The sequence below is a fragment of the Coloeus monedula genome (genome assembly GCF_965178545.1).
Source record: "Coloeus monedula genome assembly, chromosome: 1".
Classification (NCBI taxonomy): Eukaryota; Metazoa; Chordata; class Aves; order Passeriformes; family Corvidae; genus Coloeus; species Coloeus monedula.
This window is the reverse complement of record NC_138781.1, coordinates 160,955,565-160,978,897: the sequence shown is the minus strand read 5'-3', so window position 1 is coordinate 160,978,897 and position 23,333 is coordinate 160,955,565. Positions and strand designations below refer to the sequence as shown.

Sequence of the window (23,333 nt, the reverse complement as noted above, 5' to 3'; positions counted from 1 at the left end):
GCAGGGGTTGGGACTGGGTGATCTTTAAAAGGTCCCTTCCTACCCATTCTAGGATTCATCAGCAGTCTGCCTAAATGGTGGATATTTTTTTGAGCAGAACAGGTAACTGTTCTCTGAACACCATGAAGACCTAACTCTTCACAGATAATCTTACAGCCCTTCACTCATTTCTATGACTCTTCTGGGCTACATGAACAGAATCCATCATGGTCTGGTTTTGTTAAAATCAATTAGAAAAGCATTTGAAATAAAGGTGGGTTCTTCTACAATACTTAACAGCTTCTCTAGTGTGTAATATTGTAAATATTTTAAAAATAAATACTTTATATTGCACCACAGAAAATCTTTGTTTTTCAAGCAGCATTTGCTGTGTTGAGAGCGAAACTGCGTATTGGTAGGGCTGTCTTCTTCAATGAGTAATTGGTCATTTTTACTGTTTTTGCTTTCAGAAAGCAAAGTTTCATGAGATACTGTTGCTGAGACATCGTGAAGGTGTTGCCAGTCTACAGTGGGACTACAGGAAACTTTATATTCCTGTTTCAATGCTGATTTTGGATATGTTTTCCTCATTAACTTGAAGCCCTTGTCTCTGTCTCTGAAGTTTTACTCTACCTGTGATAAATGACTGTTATTCCCTCCCAGCTCTGTCAGCTGCTCATGCTGGTCCAGACCTGTTCCCTCATGAACTGGAAGGTGAAGAGAGAGTGACTTCCACTGTCAAGGAAGTCGCTACTTGGCCAAGGCAGGATTTTATTTTAGATGCTTATTTAAACTCAGACTCACCTGAAAAGGCATCCTAAAACCAAGCCCTTCTCCATCGATAGCACCTCAGCAGCTTCTTTTGGCTCAGCCCCTAAAGCAAGTAATTCCCTATACACAAAGGAACAAACCACAAGCAAACCAGACCCTGCAGGCTCAGGAACTGGTAAATAGAAAAGCTGGGCCTGTGCTGCTGGAGATCAGAACCACAGATTAGGTCAAAACATTGGTTACAACTATTTTTTTGTCTGTAAACCTTCAAAAAGGTGCCTCCTGTGTCTGATTCATTGTGAGATACAGAAAAAGAGTAACTTTACCTGAGAAACCACTGGGCTTTAAATACTTTTTCCAGTTAATACTTGTGTGTATGTGTGTCTGTACGTATTTATCTTTTCTGGCCCAAACTCAAGTATTGCATTTTCTATTTTTAATTCTTTTCTGAAATTGGAATAGTTTTGTCTGCTGAAAATATTCCTTGGGTTTAACAGAGACTTGTTTTTAAAAAAAGAGACTTCTGTGCTTTAAGCATGTTGGCATTTTAATTATTTTATTTGGAACATACTGTGATAAGGTTGTTTGATACCACCTGACTTTATTGAGCAAACTGTGCCGTGGGAGGCTCATGCTGGATACATTTCTGTTCACTAATCAAGAAGAGCCTTGCCATTGGGGTTTGTGGCCATCATAGACAAGTTTCTTCCTTGTATCCCTGTGACAGTCAGTGATTAAATGGAATTAAATAGGATTTCTAGAATCATTTTTTGGTCTTGAAGGTCCCCAGGATTTTGGGCATGAATTTTCCCATTTTCTTGTCTTTGGCATCTGTGTCATATTCCTCTTCACTCGGACTTGTGTGTTCGTCCTTCTTGCAGAACACCTCGAACCTGCTGTAGACTCGCTTCTCCTTCCGCATGTTCTCCATTTTTTTCAGGAGGGTGTCTCTATCCTCCGATGGCTGCCGCTGGAGGTTCCGTTTCTGGCTCCCAAAGCTCTCAGACCTGTGGATGTTGCAGCTTTTCTCCTTTTCCCCTTTTCTTTCCAAGCTTGTGGTTGACCTGGAGAGGTCAGGGTTGCTGGTGGATGGCAGCTGCTTGGCCAGCTCAGCTCTGTTCTTCTGGCTATTGGCAGAGATCTGCTCCAGGATCACCTTGGTGTCATCACGCAAGTTGCTGCTGTACAGGATGTTAGCTGTGGAGGAAGGGAACCTCCCTTGTGTTGTCTGGCTGCTCTTGGGGGGGAGTGGTGCTGTGAATTTGTGGGATTTTTCTTCCTCCATCGCTTCCTGGCAGTCCCCTATGGACGATCGTTTGAGCACCACTGCCTGCTTGTCACACTTCCCGCTCTCAGAAGCAGGTTCCTCCTCCAATTTCTTTTCACCTTTTGGGTTCAAAAGCTGCTTCAGTCGTAGTGACCCTTTTCTTAAAAACTCCATGGGATTTTGCTCTTGTTTTGAACAGTCTTCCTCAGATTTGTTGAGAGAACTGTCAGACCCTTGACTTCTAGACAGGCTTTCTAGAACTGAGGATGTAGTACTTGTCCTAACCTGTGGTTTCTTCATTTCTGTGTTGACTAATTTTGGAGTGTCTTCTCTGAAGGTCACTCTGTCCTTCTTCTCTGGAAGAGCCAATTTCTGAGTGTCTCCTACAAATATCAGGCTCTCCTTCTCTGGAAGAGCAGGTTTGTTCTCGATGGGGTAAAACCGGGATGACAGCTTGTCCACCTTAGTGCCAAGATGTGCCAGGGGATCTTTACTCAACGCGTCCCCAAGCTGGGGGGTGGATGAGGCCATTCCAAATGCTCTGTCCAACTCTCCATGCATTTTGTAAGTACTGCAGGAGTCTTTGGAGTCCAGCACCCTACTCTCCAGAATCTTATACTGCACAGATTTGGTACATTTCTTCTCCGTATTCTGTGATTCCTCCTGTAGGTAACCTGAAACAGCTTTGGTGTGGGTGACTGTGCCCCGTTCTGTGTCCTTGCCCACAGCTTTGTACTTCTCCAGCAGCTCAGCCACTTTGGAGGAGGCAGCCGTCTTGATGGTTTCATTGTCCTTTGTTAACTCACTGGACATTTGCTCTTTTTGGATCATCTGCACCTTTTCTATTGTGGTGTTGGGCTGATCTAATTTGGCAGCACTGAAAATCAGAGAGGACCTGAGCCTGGAGCTCCTCTGGATCAAGGGATTTATCCTGGACCTGAAAGCATCTGGTTTCATTATTGAAGTTTCTTCACCTGCTCTATCAGGATCTGAAGATTCTTTAGCACTGTCAATTCCCAGTGGCTTGCTATTGAAAGGCATGGGGGATTTGAAGGCTGGGACGAGGTCAGTGGGGTGCTTTGTGAGGGGATCCCCAAGAGCATCGTTATATGCCTCGGACTCCATCGGCATCGGGAGCCCTTCATCTGGTTCAGACTGGTACGCACTGAGGTACGAAGAAATCCTCCAGTTCCGTAACCCTGTTCTGTTTTCCTGCGTGTTCTTGTCGTCATCCTGGTCTTCATCCTTGTCCTGTAGGAACAGGCGCTGCTCCAGGCTCTGCTTCTGCGTGGGAGAAGTCTGGCAAATGAATTTCTGTCCTATATTCTGCCTCCGTAACATCATTCCCATTGGGCCATTGCCCGCAGGGTTCAGCTGGTCAGAGCCGTGTCTCACCTCCCTGGAAGAATTTGAGGGTACGTAATCCAGCCGTAAGGGGAAACCCTCCTGTGGGAAACTGGGTTCCAGTTCAGGGTATCGGGGTCCCTCTCCATAGTCTTCCAGTTCATTGAATCCTGGCCTCCCCCCTCGAATCCTCTCAAAGAATCCCTGAGGTCTGCCAGAAAGATGGGGATGTTCAAACTGGTACTGGTAGAACTGGTCCTTCTGGAAATGACTGGATTGGATTTTGAACTCGTCCATGTTGTTCATGAACATCTGCCGGGTGTACTGCTTGGCAGAAGCAAAATTTTCAAACGTTCCTTCTGCAAAACTGTGTCTCTTAAAAGCATCCAACTCCAGCTGCTTGGAACGGAGGAAACCCCTGACCGGATCCATCTGGGAATTCTCCATTTCCACCTTTTTATACATCCGCATGGCTGAGCCCTCCACAGTGTGCCGCAGCATGTCATCTCGTCGAAAATTGGAGAGGAAGTACCTGTCCGGATCCACTCTGTCCATGAAGGAGGGGAAGAGACTGTCATCCCTCTGGAACATCAGGGGGCCTTTTTTGGGAAAGAAAGGCATGTTATTGCCAAAGGGAGCCATGGCGAACGTGTTCTCTGCCTTTGCCAAAACGTTGGCCGGAGGAACGAGAGGTTCCGACTGTGCAAACAAAATGCGGAATTCTTCATCAAAGCTGGCCACCAGCTCGCCCTGGAAGATGTGCGCAATGCTCCTGTGAATCTTCTCAAAGGACCACATGAAACTACAGAGAGAACAGAAGTGATGGAGGGTATTACCATCGAGTAACTCAGCTGTACCTATTTTCATTATTAAAGCATTTGCTCACCTGAAGCAAATTCTAAATTTTCTGCTCAGGCAGAAATAGGGCAAAATAACGGCAGAAAAGTCCCCTGCAGGTACTTGTTACACATGACTGTTCCCAAACCTCACAGTTACAGGTTGATTTGGGATCACATCTTTGCAGAGAATTTTACACGGCAATAAATGATTTCTGTTCTAAAAAGCCAGTCAGATGTGTCACCCAGAGTGCGAGCTGATGATAATCCTTGTGTGAAGTAGATGTTCCTGTCTTTAACACTGTTAGTAATGACCTGGACAACAGTCAGTGTGTACCCTCAGCACCTGGCAGGTGAAACCAGTCCCAGGACCCCAAAGACTGGGGAGATGTGCTGACAGGAACCTCTGAAAAGACAAATCCAGGATCTTAATCCTGGGGTGACACAATCTACAACCTTTTCACCCACACAGTTTGAAGGGAACTGAACAGAAGAAGTTGAGCTGGAAATGAGGGAGGAAGATGTTCAGTGTTATGGAGTTCATCTTCCCAAGTCAAGTTCTGCTTTTTTTCCCCCCATCTGCTGACCGACGGGAAGCAGGGAAGGGACCCCTTATTTTGCCTTGCCTGTGTGGCCAGGTTTGCTGTAGCTGTTAAACTGTATCACAACCCAGAAGTGTTCTCACCTTTAAGATTCTCTATTACACTCTGCTGGGAATCATGAGGGACACCTTTGTAAGGCTTGGCTGCCTGCTGGGGTTAACCAAAATCCTTAGAATTGCTGTCTTTTTTTTCCCCCCACGGATTTTTTAATTCTTTATGTGAAGGAAGCCTGGTTTGGGGTTGCCTGGGCTGAAGGACTTCTTTAGACGGTGTATCTACCGCTACTGCAAAATGGAGTACTTTTCCTGAAAAATTGCTGCTCAGTGTCCTTCAGTGAACAAAATTTTTGTCCCTGATATCCATGTGGGAGTGCCAGAATGCGGCTTTACCAACTCACCAGCCTGTCCCTCAGAATCCCACACTGGTTTGGGTTGGAAGGGACCATCACATCTTTTTTCACTCCCCTGCCACAGGCAGAGACACCTTCCACTAGCCCAGGTTTCTCCAAGCCTTGTCAAACCTAATCTTGAACACTTCCACAACTTCCCACTTCAGAAATGATACAATATTTGAAAGTCCAAAGCACATGAGAGCATGGCAGAAGTAGTCCTGAACAATTAACTTGATCTTCTCGTAAACCAAAAATGATCCAATCAGAGCAGTTGTTTGGTACAGCATCAAGTGTGAATAATTCTTTCCAAACATCAGGAAAAAAAACCCAAGGTGGAATCTTATTATCAAGGAATGTGCACTTTAGTCAGATTCTTGTAACTTTTTTCTTCATAAAATTCATTTTAAAATACCCTTTATTCTATTTGCTTATCTTCCACCATGAGAAGTAACTCATGGTAGGCTTTGAGCAACCTGGTCTAGTAGAAAGTCTCCTTGCCTTCTACTACACAACAGCAGGGGGAGAAACCATATTAAGCTTTAGAGTCTGTCCAACCCAAACCATTCTGTGATTTTATGATTACATTCTTAGAGCATGGCAGGTGTTTATCCCATCACCCTTTTAATAGGTGAAGGAGAAATTCTTCTACAGGAACTCACTAAAAACATTTATTCTGCCAAAAATGAACACCTTAGCTAGTAAGATTGTTATTCCCAAAAGGATGGTTAATGGCTGATCTCAGTCCTAACTAAAACCACCCACCACTAAAACCATCCATCTCTCTGTTGCCCAGAGCAGCTGTGGCTGCCCCATTCCTGGAAGTGTCCAAGGCCAGGTTGGATGGGGCTTGGAGCAGCCTGGTCTAGTGGAAGGTGTCCCTGCCCGTGGCAGTGGAGTGAGACTGGGTGGGCTTTAAGGTCCCTTCAACCCAGTTCTAGAATTCCATGAAATGACATATTGGGAAGAAATCCTTCCCTGTGAGGATGGTGAGGCTCTGGCACAGGTTGCCCAGAGAAAACTGTGGCTGCCCCATCCCTGGAAATGTTCAAGGCCAGGTTGGACGGGCTTGGAGCAACGTGGTCCAGTGGAAGGTGTCCCTGCCCATGTGGGGCTGTGGGGGTGGAACAAGCTGAGCTTTAAGTCCCTTCCCACACAAACCATTCTGTGATTTGATGATTCTATGAGTGGAGGTCAAAGTTCATTTGGTCCAGACTAAGATGCAAATCTTACACTCCTTATGCTATGGCACATTGTCCCTAGAATGGATCAGATGGGAGCTGAGCACCTTTGCAGCCAGCCCCTTGCACAAAGCACCTGAGCATCTCTGTCTCCAAACTGGACAGGTACCACGGCAGGGCTCCTCACCTGTAGTTGCCACTCAGCACCACCATGCAGTCCACTAGCAAGAACTTCTCCTTCAGGTGCCCTTTGAAGGACATCCCTGTGCGGCAGTAGTAGGTTGGGCCAGACACCGTCCTCACCCTCAGGAACTGCAAACCAGAAAGGCACTGACTCAGATGGGACCCTCATTCCCTCCCCTGCCCCTCCTTCCCTGTCTCCTTTTAACCTCCATCCTGCCACCGGGATTATCCTCCAGCTCCAGTGATTCTGCTTGCAGACACAGCGGTGTACAAACCCCTTTCTCAGCGTGTGTTCAGCCTTCACCCCATGTCGTGCCAGATCTCATTTTCTTCACATTGATCTTTCACCAACCTATGGCCCGTTCTCCCCTTTCTCAGGTGTTTCCTGCCATACTAGCCCTCTGTGTCCCAGGAGACATCCCCCTTAGGACACAATCAGATAGGGCAGGTCTTTGCTCACCTCCACGTAGTTCAGGTTGACTCTGCACTTGGCAGCTGTATCGAGGAAAAGCTGGGAGTTCATTTCATCCAGCAGGATGTAGACAGGCACTCGGCGAGAAGCAGCATCCAGCACCTCAAACAGTAGATCCACATCCGTGAAAATGTCCATCACAATGGCCACCACCTGGAGACAGGATGCAGAGACACGTCAGCCACCTGTGCTGGCTCATGCCCTGACCAACCATGTTTCCCAGCTTCTCACACCCCAAAGCTGCACTGTCCCCATCTCGGCTTCCTTTTGAAACTGGAACTTTCATTCCAACTTCCTTTTGGAACAGGAAACATCCCAATTAAAGGTTCCATTAAGCACTGTGGGCCCCAAACTGGAAAGAGAGTTTCTGTCCAGGAAGGTGCATGTTCTGTGTATGCAGGTGAGGGGAAACCTCCCCGGCTGTTCCCCGACTCATCAATCCAATGATTCCATGAATTTTTTGGCCATGTAATGACACTAGATGGTGTATGGAGCTGCTCCCCCCACTCCAGCATCCACATGCCATTTTTAGGTAATTTCCTGGCCAACATTCAGGCAGCCACTATTCAGCTGCATCCACGTGCTGGTTATATGGGAAGCAGCTTCACAGGTCTACCTTCCTGTCCTTCCCAGCTCTGTGAGTATAAATACTTGATGGAAAGGGTGTAAGGAAGAAGGAGCCAAACTCTTCTCAGTGGTACCCAGGGAGAGGACAAGACACAAACTGAAACACAGGAAATTACAGTTCAGTTACAGAAAAGCCTCTGGGACTGTAAGGAGACCATGAACATGGGAACAGGCTGTCCAGAAAGGTTTAGTCTCCACCCTTGGAGATGCTCAAGGACACAGCCTGAGTGACCCTCTCTAATTGACCTCCTCTGAGCAGGGGGGCTGGACAGGACCAGCTCCAGAGGCCCCTTCCAATCTCAACTGTTTTGGGATTCTGTGAGCTCTTGGTGTATTTTAGCATGGCCTTGGACACCGTGCCACGAGAGCAGAGCAGAGACAAGCTTTGGTGCAGTCAGTGGTGGATTTGAATCATCCTGCTCCTTTGTCAGGTTCTGGAAGCAAAGTTAAGGGAATTGGCAGAGGACCTGATGTTGCTCAGCCTGGAGAAGAGAAGGCTCCAGGGAAACCTTACAGCCCCTTCCAGGGCCTAAAGTGGCTCCAAGAGAGCTCAAGAGGGACTTTGGACAAGGGCCTGGAGTGACAACACAAGGGGGAGTGGCTTTATACTGCCAGAGGGCAGAGTTAGATGAGATATTGGGAAAAAATTGATCCCTGTGAGGGGGATAAGGCCCTGGCATAGGCTGCCCCAAGAAGGTGTGGCTGCCCTATCCCTGGAAGTGTTCAAGGCCAGGTTGGATGGGGCTTGGAGCACTCTGGTGTAGTGGAAGGTGTCCCTGCCCATGGCAAGGCAGGGAGAACTGAAGGAGCTTTAAGGTCCCTCTGACTCCAACCACTCCATTATAATTCTCTATTCTGATGCTTGTCTGGCGCACGTGTGATTTTACCTCTGCTCTAGCTGGGCTCTCCCTCTCTTACCTGCTGTGCTGCTCGAATCATCCTGCGAGCCTCCTCCTTAATGCTGGGGTTGTCTGGCGGGGGTGGCTGCACCAGTGTTGTCACCTCTGTTCCCCTGAACCCAAAGACCATCGGCCAGCCCAGGTCAAGCTCAGGAACGGCAAGATCTGAGTTCATGGGCCAGTAAGTCCCGGAGGATCCGTCCATGTCATTGTCCCCCGCAGTGTCTGTGCTGCCCTCCTGGTTGGCGTACTGGGGCTTCTGGAGGTTCTGGATTATGTGATCTACCTCAGAGCCACAGAGGAAATCGGGGGCCGCTTCCTCTGCCAGGAAGCGCTGGTAACTCTCCTTGCCCTCCTCTGTGAGCACATCCAGTGCCAGGCGGTAATACTCCTTGTAGTGGGGGGGAAGGTAGTTGGGGTCGAGGGGGTTGTCCCCCTGTGAGGAGCTTTGGGACCGACGAGCCATGAGGGGAGGGAAAGCTGGAGGGAAAGAAAAAACATCCATAGGAGCGGTGTCATGACAGTGACACATCTTCCTCACAGAGCAAAGGCAAAGGGAAGAGATTAAAAGCACATGGAGCAATGCTGCAGAAAGTTCAATCCAAAGGCACGGGAGCCTAAAATCAGGCAAAGGTGTGAGTCACTTAACCATTACCTTCACAAAGTTAACTGTTTTGGGCCAAAATAAGCAACAGATCAACCAGGCAGTGCTGGGATAAGCAAGGCCCATGCATCCAACAGAATGCCCAACTTTCTCTTTTAGGCTGCTGGTTGCTAGGCTTAAATTTATCATTTGTTTTAAAGTCAAGAGCAAAGCTGTAGGTAGTTATTATCTACACTCCATAAAAATTACTTTCCAAATGCTACAAAAGTTATTTACCATGTGCAATGTGGCCCTAAACCAAAAGTGCATGCCTGAATACAAGGGCACCCTCTGGATCCTTACAAATCGGGTGTTATAGCCACCTCAGCATGTGAACAGAAGCAGGCAGTGCACGGGTGCAGGTGAGTGTAGGGATGTCTTGCTGGTGTAACAGTCAGAAGGCAGAGGAGTCTTCATGAGATGAATGAAGAAATAAATAAACAAGGGATGTGATCACTTTTCCAGTCTCCTCATGCTGAGAAAAAACAGAGCTGAAGGGACTCACATGCAATATTTGATAATTGTCTATAGGGGATCAATTATTTGAGACTACAGACAAATCTGATTTTACTCCATTTTTGAGAGAAAAGCTTGTTGTACCACAACAGTAATATCTGACTGATCCACAAATTGCTCAAAGCACTTTGGCTTCAGACTCTGAACTAATGTCAATGCTGGAACGTTCTTTTCCTGCACCCCACCACTGAGGTGCCAGCAGAGACTTCCTCATGATCCCCAAAAGAGTGAGTGACTCCTGCTAAGTTATGTTACTGAGCGTGAGTTCAGAAGGTGAGGGTTGCTGCTGTGGTTGTTGCCATCCAACACTTCTGCTTCAAAAATGGGAGGGATTGCCATGGACTGGGAGGAAGATAAAGACTTTAGACTCAGACTATCACTCTCATTAAGAACTGTAAGGATAAACAAGTTTCAAGTTCTTATTCGACCACCTGCCTAGCAGAGCAGTGCTGTGTTACTCCTGCCTCAACCTCCCACAAGCTACTCCTGCTCGAAACTGAAACTCCTGGTGGAGCTGCATGGTACAACAGGAAAAACGGTCTTAATATAAGAATAGGAAAATCCAACAGGTCCATGTGTGATGTATTGCATCAGATAATCATCTTTATAGTCCTCATATGCAGCTGCCTTTACAGTCTGGATTGTCTGCATTTATCTTCCCACTAATTCTAATTCTGTCTTTTTCCTCTTCAAGTACAGAGCACTCCACTATGTATCTCTGGTGGAAGGTGCCCCTGCCCATGGCAAGGGTGTGGAACAAAATGGTCTTTAAGGTCCGTATCCAACTCATCCAGATATAAGCCACGATGGAACAATGATCACACAGCAAACTGCTCACAGTGCTCAGAGACAGGAGAGTGAGAGTCAAAGAACCAACTGCAACGCTAGAAGGAAGAAGCATCAGAAGAACCCTGCGATACTGCTGGACAATCAAAACAGCAGCAGAAAAATACTGGTAAAGTGGTGAAACAATTTTATATTGATTAATATAATTATTTCACTACAGTTAAAAATGAAGATGGAGAAGATTGAGCTTTAAAGAAGCACCAGGTAGTACTGACTGTTATCTGGCAGGACCACAGAAAACAGCAGCACTACAGAGATTCAGGAGGAACTCACAGCCAGAGTGGCCTGGGGATAGGGACGTTTTACTCCTCGCATCCCAAAAAAAGGTGGCACCTGAACTCTGACTCCTCAGCCTAGAGAAGACATCTACAAACTGTGACCAGGGCATCTCCGCTGCCAGGACAAGGACTAAACAGGCAGAAAATTAACCTGGCAGGTGGTAGGTTCAAAGGGACATCAGGAAACACCTGTGCTCACCTGGGCTGATTTGGGAGAACTCTCTCGTTGCTCTGCAGCTCCCTGACAGGAGGGTGCAGCCAGATGGGGGTCAGGCTCTGCTCCCAGTTTTTACAATCAGGAGTCACTTGAGTTCTCCATGTGTTTGTGGTGCTGAGTATATTTGTGAATAAGCAGGAAAAAATGGTACCAGTGAAGAAGTAAATTTGATGTGAAAGCAAAGTGACCATTATGGGTTTCCCTGAGACACTGGGAGAACACGGATATGGAGCTGGAGGGTGTCCTGGTACCACTGAACACAGCAATAGTGGTGGGTTGCTGGTCTGGCAGGGATGTTCAGGGAAGCCTGCAAGGGATGTTCGGAGGGGACGTGGAAAACTCTGCACTTACTCTGGGGGGGGGAGAGGGGGGTGGGCAGTATTTCCTCCAAAATAGACCCGCGACTCAGAACTGTGAAACAAAAACCAGAAGTTGTGTTTATGCCACTATAAGTGTCCGCCCCAGCTCTACACGTGTTCCATGGCTGGGAGCCACCTGGTCTAGTGGAAGAAGGAGGAACAAGATGAGCTTCCAACCCAAACCATCTTGTGCTTCCATGATTCCATTAATTGTTGGCATCCTTTAATTCCCTGGGTTGCAACAAGAACAATACCATGTTGATGAATTCTCAGTTTGCATGAAAAATGCTGGTTTATACATATAAGTGAATAAATAAATAAATACCTATACACACATACAGACACACACACACACACATACGTACATATATATACACACACGCGCGCAAAATTACGGATATTTCATTAATCTTCCAAAATCCTTCCCTGTCAGGTAAAGCAGAAGGGAAGAATTTACCTGGAACCCCAAAGGTTATTTATGACCTTTTGTCACTTTGGTGGGCGTGAGCTGAGTTCAGGTCAAAGAATAAATAAAATTTCTCCTGCTACAGCCCATCTCCCTGAATTCAGATGGATTCTGCTCTTAGTTAATGGATTTTTTAAAATTTTGTTTTGGTCTGTTCCAGCTCCTGGGATCACCTGTCTGCAGCTGGCAGAGCCCTGAGGCACTGGGTCAGATTTGGTGTCATGAAGCTGCTGACTGCCAGGCTGGTTCTCCACTTCTGCATCAAGTCATCCACTCTTTGGAAAGCAATTCCTCTCCAAATCAGATGGAAGCAATCACATACCATTTCTGACTGATACTTGTGTGCCAGAAGGAGGTTTCTAAGACACAACTGGCTTTTAAACTCCTATCTTTTCACTTCTCTCTTAACTACTCTAGATCCATTCTGTGTGTGTCCATTATCCCAGCGCAAGGCTGGATTTGATGGAGGACCAGTTCACGTGCCTCAGGAAACAGGAGATGGATCACTCAGTGTGCCGCATTGCCTTGTTATTTTTTTACTCCGGAACTGCGTATTCCATGTTTTTTGTAGGGCATTCCGTGCTTTAAGCTTTGGTTCCTTTTAACAGGAGTAAGGGAACACCATGTCAGGTTGCCCCTCAGAGGGACAGGAGAGTGGACACATCAGTTAGTTACAGAAAGTACTCTTTCTTCCCTGATGGCTGGATTCTCCTTGATCAGGGGCACCTGAAACAACCTGGAGGAGAGTGAGGGGAGACCTCATTGCACTCCACAACTTCTTCCTGAGAGGAAGAGGAGGAGCAGACAGCAATCTCTTCTTTGTGGTGACCAGTGACAGGACCCAAGGGAACAGCTGGAGCTGGATCAGGGGAGGGCTAGACTGGATATAAGAAAAAGGTTCTACACCCAGAGGGTGGCTGGGCACTGGAACGGGCTCCTTGGCAGAGTTCAAAAAGCATTTGGACAACACTCTCGGGCACGTAGTGTGAGTCTTGGGGATAGTCCTGTGCAGGGCCAGGAGTTGGACTCGATGATCCCTGTGGCCCTTTCCAACTCAGTTTATTCTGTGATTCTGTGCCTCCAAGCAGGGTTTGGCTCCTTGTTTGAACTTCACCTGCAAATCTATTTCCTGCAGCTTCTTTCACTCCAGAAAAAGACAAATGTTGTATTTTTGGAATTCTGAACCATCACAACTGTCAAAGAAACTGAATCACAAACTGAAAATATCCGAAATGTAGATTTTCAGCCTGTAACTACTGATGAATAGAGAATTTTACTTACTTATATGCTTGTTTATTTTATTTAATTAGGAATTTAATTTTATTTTAATTGCTGGTCCCAGTTTACAAAATCTTCTGACATGAGTAATGAGGAATCGAGGGAAAAATGAGGATGCTAAAAAGAACAGGGTGTGGCAATTCGCTTGGGGGTCTTTATAATGGGTAACAAATATTCTTTAAAATGGGTAACAAGTTATTCTGTGTCCAGTTACAGCTCAGACACTAAACCATCAGTGGGTACAGGAGAAGAGCTCGTGTCAACCCAGCACCCTGCAGCTGTGAGCAGATGTTTGACATGTTTGGCCAGAGGGGACCCCTGAACATCCCTCCTTCAGTTTTCATGACACTATTGAAAAACTAAGGCCCTGAAGTCCCTTAGTCCAAAAACCCTGTGGTGCACCTCCAGAAGGGAACAGAAAAGCTCAAGCACATCACCAATGTCCTCCATGGCTTCAGTAGCCACAATTTTATCAGAAAAAGCTTCCCAGGAAGAGTGGGCAAGAACTTTGCTGGCACTGGACAGGAAAGGAAAGGAATCCTGCTACATCCTGCCTATATGACCTGGGAAAAAAAAATCCAGCAACTGTTTTAAGCTGGATTTTTTTGAGCAGCACACACTGATACAGGACCTGAGACATTCTTCAGACCACTGAGCACACTGGCAACATCCCCACTGATCCTGCAGCCAAGGTCCTGGTGCTTTGAGGAAAGAAAAATTCCAGAAAGTAAATTAGGCAGCAAGGGGGGAAATCTACTTCTTCCCATTGCCAAGCCCTTAGGTCTTGGGAAAGTCACTATAAATAAAGTGCAAACAAACCATAGCCAGGGCAGCAATTGAGGTGTTAACACAGAGGCACTCCATGTCACTTGGGATGCCCGAAGGTACCTGGCCTGGCCTCCAGCAGCTGCTGAGGAGGCTGTGAGTCTCTGCAGGGCTGGTGTCACACCTGCTGTACCTTAGATGCCCAAAGGCACCTCGACTGGCCCAAAACCCCCAAGTTTCAGAACCAGGATTACTCCTCAAGGGTCAGTGACCAAATGTGTATGTATAATGTGCCTATCTGCACCCCCTTACAGGTGATGGAAAATAAGTGAATTATATCCAAGAAATATGGGATAGGATTCATCTTCTAACAGACATGCTCGTGTTTGGCCAAATATTCTCTTAATTTTTTTCCCAGACATTAACAAATCAGCCTGCTAAAGCCTCAGTGCTCAGAATTGTTTTAACTCTGAGATTCCCCCTTACCCTGTCACACAATCCATCCTACCAAGATCCTGCCTGGAACTGTCAATGCTTTATACTGGAATTTACCTAGAGGACGGGAGGCAACTTTGACAGGAGGATGAAATCAGATATTGAGGACACACTCTTCCCTGTGAGGGTGGTGTGGCCCTGGCACAGGTTGCCCAGAGAAGCTGTGGCTGCCCCATCCCTGGCACTGTTCAAAGCCAGGCTGGATGGGGCTTGGAGCAACCTGGTCCAGTAGAAGGTGTCCATGTGGCAGGGAGGTGGAACTGGATGAGGCGTAAGGTCCCTTCCAACCCAAAACATTCCATGATTCCTTCCCAATATCCCATCTAAATCCTGCCCTTTGGCAGTGGGAAGCCATTCCCTCTTGTCCTGTCACTCCAGGCCCTTGTCCAAAGTCCCCCTCCAGCTCTCCTGGAGCCCCTTCTGGCACTGGAAGGGGCTCTAAGGTGTTCCCAGAGCCTTCTCTTCTCCAGGCTGAACATCCCCAGCTGTCCCAGCCTGTTTCCAGAGCAGCAGGGTTCCAGCCCTGTGTGTCACAGTGTCACTTTTTCACATATTCCAGAAGTCTGTTACCATTATTTGGCATTTCATGCACTTCTCCGCTATCCTAAGCGATCGTTCCATGAAATTATGTCCATAAATTTAGAAGTATCACCATTCATGATCAGAACCTTCAGAACCAAACCGGCAAACTTTAGTTCCTCCCCAATAAATCCTTCTCCTAATACAATGGCTGGGACAAGGATGAGCACAGACAGGTACACAGAATGGTGTGGAAAAAACCACAGAATCTCCTGAGTTGGAAGGGACACACAAGGATCATCAAGTCAAACTCCTGGCCCTGCACAGGAAGCCCCAAGAATCCCACAGAAAGAAGGTGGTATGATTACTGTTGCCACTCTCCCTCGAATGCTAATCTGGGCTGGTGGTTGGGTTTTGCAGGAGGAAGCTGCAGAACAGAAGGCAGCTCTGTGGCTGTTTGCATAACTCCTCCCATGCTCGGGGGCAGTGGATAAAGGAGAGCACGAAGCAGCTTGTCAGAAAGTTAACAAGTGGTAGATGAAGGCCGATAGAATGGGCTGATGAGAAGCAGGATTCAGTTCTCCTCCACCCGTCTGCCTGGGCTGTGCCAAAGACACTGCACTGTCTGCTGCTGCTGCTGCGCCAGTGCACAGGGAGTCCTAAAGGAATCACTCCCCTCCTTGGCCAAAAAAACATCAGGAGAGGAAAAGGTGGAAAGGAAGGAGCATGCAGGTCTCAGCCATCCCTGTGCTATGATCAAGGGGGGGGGGGGGGTGAGGAGGGAGTCTCCAAGGGAATTTCCCTTTGGCTTGGCCTGAGATCTGCCTCTGTTTCCACTGGTATAAACGGAAGTGGACTTTACTGGCTGTGATACCTGTCACACACATTCAGTTTTGTGATTCCCAGAAGCTGTCAGACCCCCTTAATAAAGGGAAAAGTCAGATGTGATCACAGCCTGCAGATTCCTCCACACAGAAAAACATTCAACCATATGGAATATTTAATGTAAGGAAAAGTGGCTGACAGATAAAGCTGGGGGTAAAAACTGTCCCTTTACCTCTGGATTCACTGTAAGAGCAGAAACTGGGAAAAGCACGAACCTGTTGACTTGGGCAGCAGTTGGTGTCTGCCTGTATCATGTTCCATTTCAATAGATTTTTACAGTTTTTTTCCTAACAGAGCAGCAGGAAATCACAGTTTCAGCCATGCTGTGATCACCACATAGCCCTACAGATTAAAATACATAAATGAAAGGACCTGCTTTTCTCCAGAGTCTTTGTGCCAGGTGTGAATCAAGGGCACTGGACTGTGTTTGCCCAGTCTAAGCAAAAGGGAACCGGCTCAGTGTTACCTTTCTCTCTCATCTGCTGTGCCTGGTGCCAGCCCCACTGATGCCTCAGCACCTGGGGCTGGCTCCATCTGCCTCCCTGGTGCTGACTCCAGTGCTTGTTGTTACGTGTTCTGCCTGCACAGCCAGTTCCCAGGCTGCCTCGCTCAGGTGATCCCTTCTCTGGCTGGACCTGCTCCGCTGCTTTGGGACACTCCCAGGAGCTGAGGCTGCCGAAGGCCTGTAGGCACCGAGGAAGAAACTACCTGGGAGGAAGCAGGGCTGGATCCCTGAGTCTGGAAAGGGCTAGGAAGACCTGGTCTGTTCCCCAGACCCCTTATGTGCAAGTACAGGCACAAGTTCCTGGGCTTAACCACCCCATCTTTTCACTGCCCTGGATACCACCAAGAAAGGAAAGGCAACACAGACTATTCTTTAGCCCACGCTCAGCACAGCCAGCCACAACCCCTCTGTGCTATCAACACCTGAAGGACTTCCAAACCATGGGCAAGGAACGAATCAAAGCAAGTTTGATCCCTGTGTCGGGCCCCACCTGGCCCGTACACTACATTCAATGGTATCACTGACATCTCTTAGGGTGAGCTGTGAAAAAAATAATTAATGTTTCCAAAATGTCTCAATACATGAACTTTACAAATAAATTATTTAAAAGAAAATATTTGCCCTAAAAAAAAAAAAATAGGAAAGATCCCATGCAAACAGACTGCTGATGTTCTGGGAGGGTTGGGTTTAGGAGAGGACAGCAATGCCTGAGGGAAAATGACTGGAGCAGACATAGTGACAATGAGACATGGAAAGTGTTAGTTTGCTCTCAAGAAAATGTTGTACTTGGTAAATGATCTGGGAAGGGAGCTGTCTCCTGGAATATGGTTTAAGGTGTGGGGCTTTTAATTCTGCAGTGTGTGATGGAAGGACAAGCCAGTGCCTTCTGATCTTGCTGCAGAGGAAGAACCTGTATGAACAGCAGGACATGCTTGTCCTCTCCAGAAGCCGCTCCTGCATGTGCTCATTTTCCATCCTACGGGTTGGACTTCTCCCGAAAAGGATCTCTCTGGTTAAGGCCTCTTACTTGCCAGTCTCACAGTGGTGCAGCATATGTAGTTTTGAAGTGTAGCCCAGAATTTCCTACTTTGGCCAGAACACGTGGCCATGGAATCGTACAGGAGCTGGGGCCAAGAGGAAGCTGCACAGAGAAGCTGTGACTGCCCCAGCCCTGGTAGTGGCCAAGGCATTGGATGGGGCTTGGAGCAACCTGGTCTAGTGGAAGGTGTCCCTGCCCATGGCAGGGGGTGGGACGAAATGGTCTTGAAGGTCCCTTCCAACCCAAACCATTCCGTGACTGTGTGATAATGGATGCTGGACACCTTCCCATGAACTGCTCTGCTCACCACGCACAGCTCAGGCACATTCCTCAGACCAGGACAGTGAAATGTGGGCAATAACCTGGATTAGACTCTTTTTTAGCAATGACTGGCTCTGCCAAGTACTAATTTTTTTTTTTTTTCTCTTTCCATTCTCCTCTCTGCATTTCCTGCTGAGTCTTACCATGTTCTCCTTCTCAATGTCCTCTTCAGGCAGTAGGCTCAAAGTCTGCGTTACTGTCAAAATTCCTGGCTGGAATTTGTTATTCCTGTTACAGTACCATATAATGCCCCTAGACCTTCTCCTTTGGTCATCTGACCAGCTGATCACTCCATGTTAATCATCTGAGCGAATGTCACCCCATTTTTTAGTCTGGATGGTCTTACGTAGATCTCAGACATCATGAAAAAAAAAGACAGTATGTCTGCCTGCTGCAGTCTGGGAGTTTCACTTCAGAAGTTTTGGCCATTAGATGAGAACTTGCTTCAATTAATCAATTATTCACTGAGCTTCTGGAGATCACAGCTGCGCTTCCCATGTTCATACCTCTGGCAGCAGACCCTGCTAAGTGGCTCCATGAACTCTTTCTGTGGTCTCAGGTGAATAGTGAAAGCCCTGAACACTATAGGCTTGTAGTCGAGTGGAACTGGGAGCCTGGTCTGCACCTCTAACACCCACTGGACTCTCACTCATCTCTGCTTACTAGGGCAAGGGATCCCAGAGAACATTCCTTGCTGGAGAATCAGGAAAGTGGCCAGACATTCGGAATATCCAGGGGATCTTTCTGCAGGCCAGAGGAAGAGAAAAGTGGCAGAAGAATTACATGTTGTAATTTTCTTTGTGAAGTGGTTTCTGAGACACCTGTCAACGTGTCCCAGAGTGGCAGCATGTGAACATGTCAGCCTTAACTGTCCCGTGCAACAAGGGTACAGAACAGACAGGGAAATCTGAGCTGTGGGGAGTCACCAGCACAAAACCTGATGTTTACAGCAGCTGGAAATGAAATGTCATCCTGCATGCAAAAGGTGTCTCTTAGAGAGCAATTATCTGAATAATCATGCAATCCTTTGGGTTGGAAAAGCCCTCTGAGACCCTCGAGTCCAACTGCTCTCCCAGCACTGCCAAGGCCACCACTAACCCATATCCCCAAGTGCCACAACAACAATAGCAATGCTCATGCCACATTCACTGTCCTTCAGCCAATTTCTTCCCCTGGGTTTTTATTCAAAAGGTAGCAAGTATAAGGAAGTCTAAAACAGAGAACTTAAAAAAAAAGGACAGTGTAAGGTCTAATTTGGAGAAGGAGAACCACGTGCTGCCCTTGACTTTTACTTCACACACACAGATTTTAGAAATGCACTCATCAATCTCCTCTTACTCATTAAGACTACAAAAATCCAGCATATGGGGCCTGATAAGCAGTCCAGATGTGTCTCATGTAACTGTAAAATGCAAATAATTCCAATCCTGCAGGGTTTGGAGGTGGATTTCAATTGCCTGGAAAGTTGTGATTGCCAGAAAAATTATGTCTAGAACATGCGTGAATCTGTCCTGAGCCACGACCCTGCTCTGGCACAAGCACACAGACATTTCCGCATTTATAGTATCTCAGAATCACAGACCGGTTTGAGTTGGAAAGAACCTTCAAACCCATCTTGTTTCACCCCCCTGCTGTGGGCAGGGACATCTTCCAATAGACCAGGTTGCTCCTAGCCCCATCCAGCCTGGCTTTGAACCTTCCAGAGATGGGGGAACAACAACTTTTTCCTTTAGCATGCAATTTCCCCTAAACTGTAAAAAGAGCAAGACTTTTTTTTTCTCCCTAAGAATACTCCTATTGCCAGGTCACAGCAAATCCAACTCTCTTTTTACCCTCAAATGCAACTGTAAAGCCCCTCAGGTAAATGGGAGTGAGACCAAAATGAAAACAACTTTCTCTCCCTAAACTGCAGCTCCCATGTGTCCATCTACCGGGGTTGGGACACACTGTGCTCTCCTGCCTCTTGATCCAGGGAGAGCCTATGCATAGGGAACTGGAAACTGCTGCTTGGTACTGCTGTCACTGTCACTGCTCTGGTTTGGGGTAGCTTGCTGTTACTGACCTAGTTTTGGCCTCTCTTGCAGCTGAGCTTATCGCAGCTTCCACAAATTAGATGTTTTCAGCAGCAGAAGGATGTGACCAGTACTTCTGTTCCTTCACAGGTGCCTCTTCCCTTTCTAACTGTTTTAGGAGATGGAGAACCCAATCCTCAGGCCAGGCAAGATCCATAATTGACCCCTATTGACCTCGGGCAATTTTGAGAGAGCAACACGGAACCATCCCCTTCCTCTCCTCACACACAAATCCTGAGGTGTGTCAGGCTCACACCTATGGAAAACTCAGCGAGTACCAGCACGTGTGCCTGTGCACGCCTGTCCACACATATCTGTCCATGCTCCTGCCTGTACGTGCATGACTGTGTCAGGGCTCGTGGGCCATGTCAGCACTCGGCTGCACACCCAATCCATGTGAGTGGAATGCAGGGGCCTCGGGAGCTGCTTCCCAGCTCCTTGCCCACCGCAGACCTCGGCCCTCACAGCACATCTGGGGTGACATCCCCTCTGTCCCAATCTCCTGACCACACATCCCTACTGCATTCCTGATCCAAAGAGGAGGCCAGCTTGGGCTCTGTTATGGGGAGCTCAGTCAGGATGCAAGGCTCTTCCCAAAGAATGAGGCTGACTTTCGGAATATCTGCTCCCTAGGGATTTCTCAAAGGGGACGGGACATAATTGTGTGAAGTGTTTGATAAGCAGTTTTGATCTAAGGACAGAAAGGTCCCTTCCCTTGCCATCCCCGACACATAGCTGGGACATTCCAGGTCCCTTCCCTCACCTCTCCAATCCCTGCTGCCAGAACTGGGACATTCTGGATCCCCTCCCTCATCATCCCCAATCCCTGCTGCCAGTGCTGGGACATTCTGGATCCCCCCTTGCCTCTCCCATCTCCTCTTGTCTCTCTCCCTTCTCCCCATCATGGTGTGACTGGAACCTCCTGCCACTGGAGCCTTCCCGCATAGAAGCGGCAATCTCCTGCCCGTGGACTGCCTGCAGAATTCCCTGTCCCAGACGCCAGGTGCTCAGCCCTGTGCAGAGGAGCAACACAGGCCCTCCCCAGCCCTTGCCCTCCACCTCACGTAGCCATGCAGGTACCCCAGGAGGTATCTGCCCTTCTCCTACCTTCCCAGGAAGACGGGCAGGTGGTGGGTCACTCTCTGGCTTAGGCGGCCATGCAGGTACCCACGAGATCCCCGCCCTTCTCTACTGGGGCAGGTGGTGGGTCACTCTCTGCTCACTTGGACGTGCCTGCAACCTGATTCACCTGGGAGCCAGGCGAGCGAGGCTCCACCCAGGGCAGAGCGGGGGTGAGTAAGAGCGAGAGAAAGGCAAACTCCGGAGAGCTGTTCCCTCCCCAGGCGTGCAGGGAGCCAGAGATAAGGGCTGCGCATTCCTGAGCCGCCGGAGGCCTCTCCCTTCCCGTCTGCCCCGAGCCTGTCAGACCAGCTCGGGACTGGGAGCGGGGCAGGGCAGGGCCCCAGCCTCTGTCCCGTCCCGGCCCGGCCCTTGACATGGACCCCCACCACAGTCCCGGGCACAGACCTTGGTCCCCAGCCCCGGGGGAGGGCCCCTGGGCGCTAGCCCTAGCTCGGTCGTAGCCCTGGGCTCCCAGGAAGGGGAATCTGGGCTCCTCGGGCACTTCTCATAGTCTGGGTCTGTTGGGGGCAGACGAGCAGTAGCTCCTGGGCAATGGCACCGTGGCAACAGGAGGGGCTGGGGACAGCGCGCTCTGCCCTGCGGAGGGACTGTGCCCCCCACGCCCCTGGGAGTTCCGTGACAGGGGGTCTGAGGCCTATACCCGTGGCCTCCTATCTACCCCGACCACTGTCCCCGCTCCCGGAGCCGGGGCCCCGCGGGCAGGGAAGGGTTAAGCGAGATTCCCCGCAGCCCCGGGCGTGGCAGCGCCTGTTCCACCTTTCATGTCCCGGCTCGTCCCGCCCGGCAGCTGCCGCCGCTGCGAGGGCCGGGCCGGCGCTGACTCAGGCGGGGGTGGGGGAGGCGCCACGTCAGGGAGGCGGGAGGGAGCGGGCGCCGGGGCTGAAGGGTCCCGGGGTGTGCGAGGGCTGAGTCTGCCGTGCTGGGCACTGCTGAGGTACCTCCGGTCCGGGAGGCAGCTTTGGGCTCTTCACGAAAAGAAGGGTACTGAGAGGCTAGAGCGTGTCCAGAGAGGGGAACAGAGCTGAGGAAGAGTCTGGAGCACCAGGAGCGGCTGAGGGAGTTGGGGGGCTCAGCCTGGAGAAAAGTGGGTTCAGGAGGGACCTTCTTGCTCTCTACAACTCCATAACAGGAGGGTAGAGCCAGGTGGGGGTCACGTTCTGCTCCCAGGTAATAAATGACAGGACGAGAGGTCATGGCCTGAAGCTGCACCAGAAGAGGTTTAGATGGGATATTTGGAAGACTCCTCCTGAAAAGGGCTGTCCAGCCCTGGCGCAGCTGCCCAGGGCAGTGGTGGAGTCCCCATGCCTGGGGAGATTTAACAGTGGTGTGAATGTGGCACTTGAGGATGTGGGTTAGTGGTGGTCTTGGCAGTGCTGGAGGAGCAGTTGGACTCAGTGATCATTGAATCATGGAGCAGTTTGGGTTGGAAGGGATCTTACACCTCATCCAGTTCCACCTCCCTGCCATGGACACCTTCCAGTGGACCAGGTTGCTCCAAGCCCCATCCAGCCTGGCCTTGAACATTTCCAGGGATGGGGCAGCCACAGCTTCTCTGGGCAACCTGTGCCAGGGCCTCCCCACCCTCACAGGGAAGAATTTCTTCCCAACATCCCAACTAAATTCACCCTCTGGCAGTGGGAAGCCATTCCCTGCTGTCCTGTCACTCCAGGCCCTCATCTAAAGTCCAGATCTCTTGGAGCCCCTTCAGGCACTGGAATCGAGGTAACGATTCATCAGCTGCTTGGCTTCTCTTCCTGTGGACAGAGCACTTCTGCTCTCTAATGGAATGCAGTGTTGTCTTTGATTGTTTACATTTTTGACATAATACCTTTTCTGTCATCAGTAAACTGCAAAGGATCTGTTCTGAGGCCCCAAAAATGATGACATTGCTGGTAGTGTCATGGTTATGATATGGCTGTTTAAGGCAGGATTTATCAGACTGAACACTGGTGGCTACTACAGAGGTGGCTGCATCAGCACCAGCCATCCCATGCTCATCCCATAGATCTTGGAATGGTGTTGCTATGTACATGGGGGCAATTCAGACCTCCCAGACCAAAAAGATTAACTGTAGCTGAACCCCACTGGATACAAGAGCTAAACCATCTAGCTGATATCTCAGATATAAATTTAGATTGGTTAAGTAGTGCTCCTGGTCTGAAGCTGTGATTCAGAATGAGCTGAACCAATCCTGCCTGTAAGGAAAGCCAGTTTCAGTAGGAGTTAGGGGCTTTTCCCTGTATGATACTGAAATATGAATTGATGAAATCCCTCAAAGTCAAGTCTAAACTGTTTCATTAGTTTTTCTACAAAGTTTCGGTGTGTGGCTTTACAAACCTTTTATTCCTTTAAATAATGATGACTTGTAGTAAGAGTCTAGAATGAACTGTAAAGGAACTTAAAATCTATGTGAACTTTGGCTTTTAGATTCTATCAG

General features: G+C 48.6%; 1 protein-coding gene across 1 annotated transcript; it reads right to left on the bottom strand.

Moving 5' to 3' along the window:
* Window positions 1-1,513: 1,513 nt before the first annotated feature.
* FAM83H (family with sequence similarity 83 member H) lies at window positions 1,514-22,599 on the bottom strand (the record flags this gene model as incomplete). Its single annotated transcript, XM_082296172.1, has 5 exons — window positions 22,522-22,599; window positions 8,569-9,029; window positions 7,012-7,176; window positions 6,556-6,680; window positions 1,514-4,163 (listed from the first exon to the last, which is right to left on the bottom strand). The coding sequence occupies exons 1-5, from the start codon at window positions 22,571-22,573 to the stop codon at window positions 1,514-1,516; spliced, it is 3,453 nt and encodes a 1,150-aa protein (XP_082152298.1). The 5' UTR covers window positions 22,574-22,599.
* Between the last annotated feature and the right edge of the window lie 734 nt (window positions 22,600-23,333).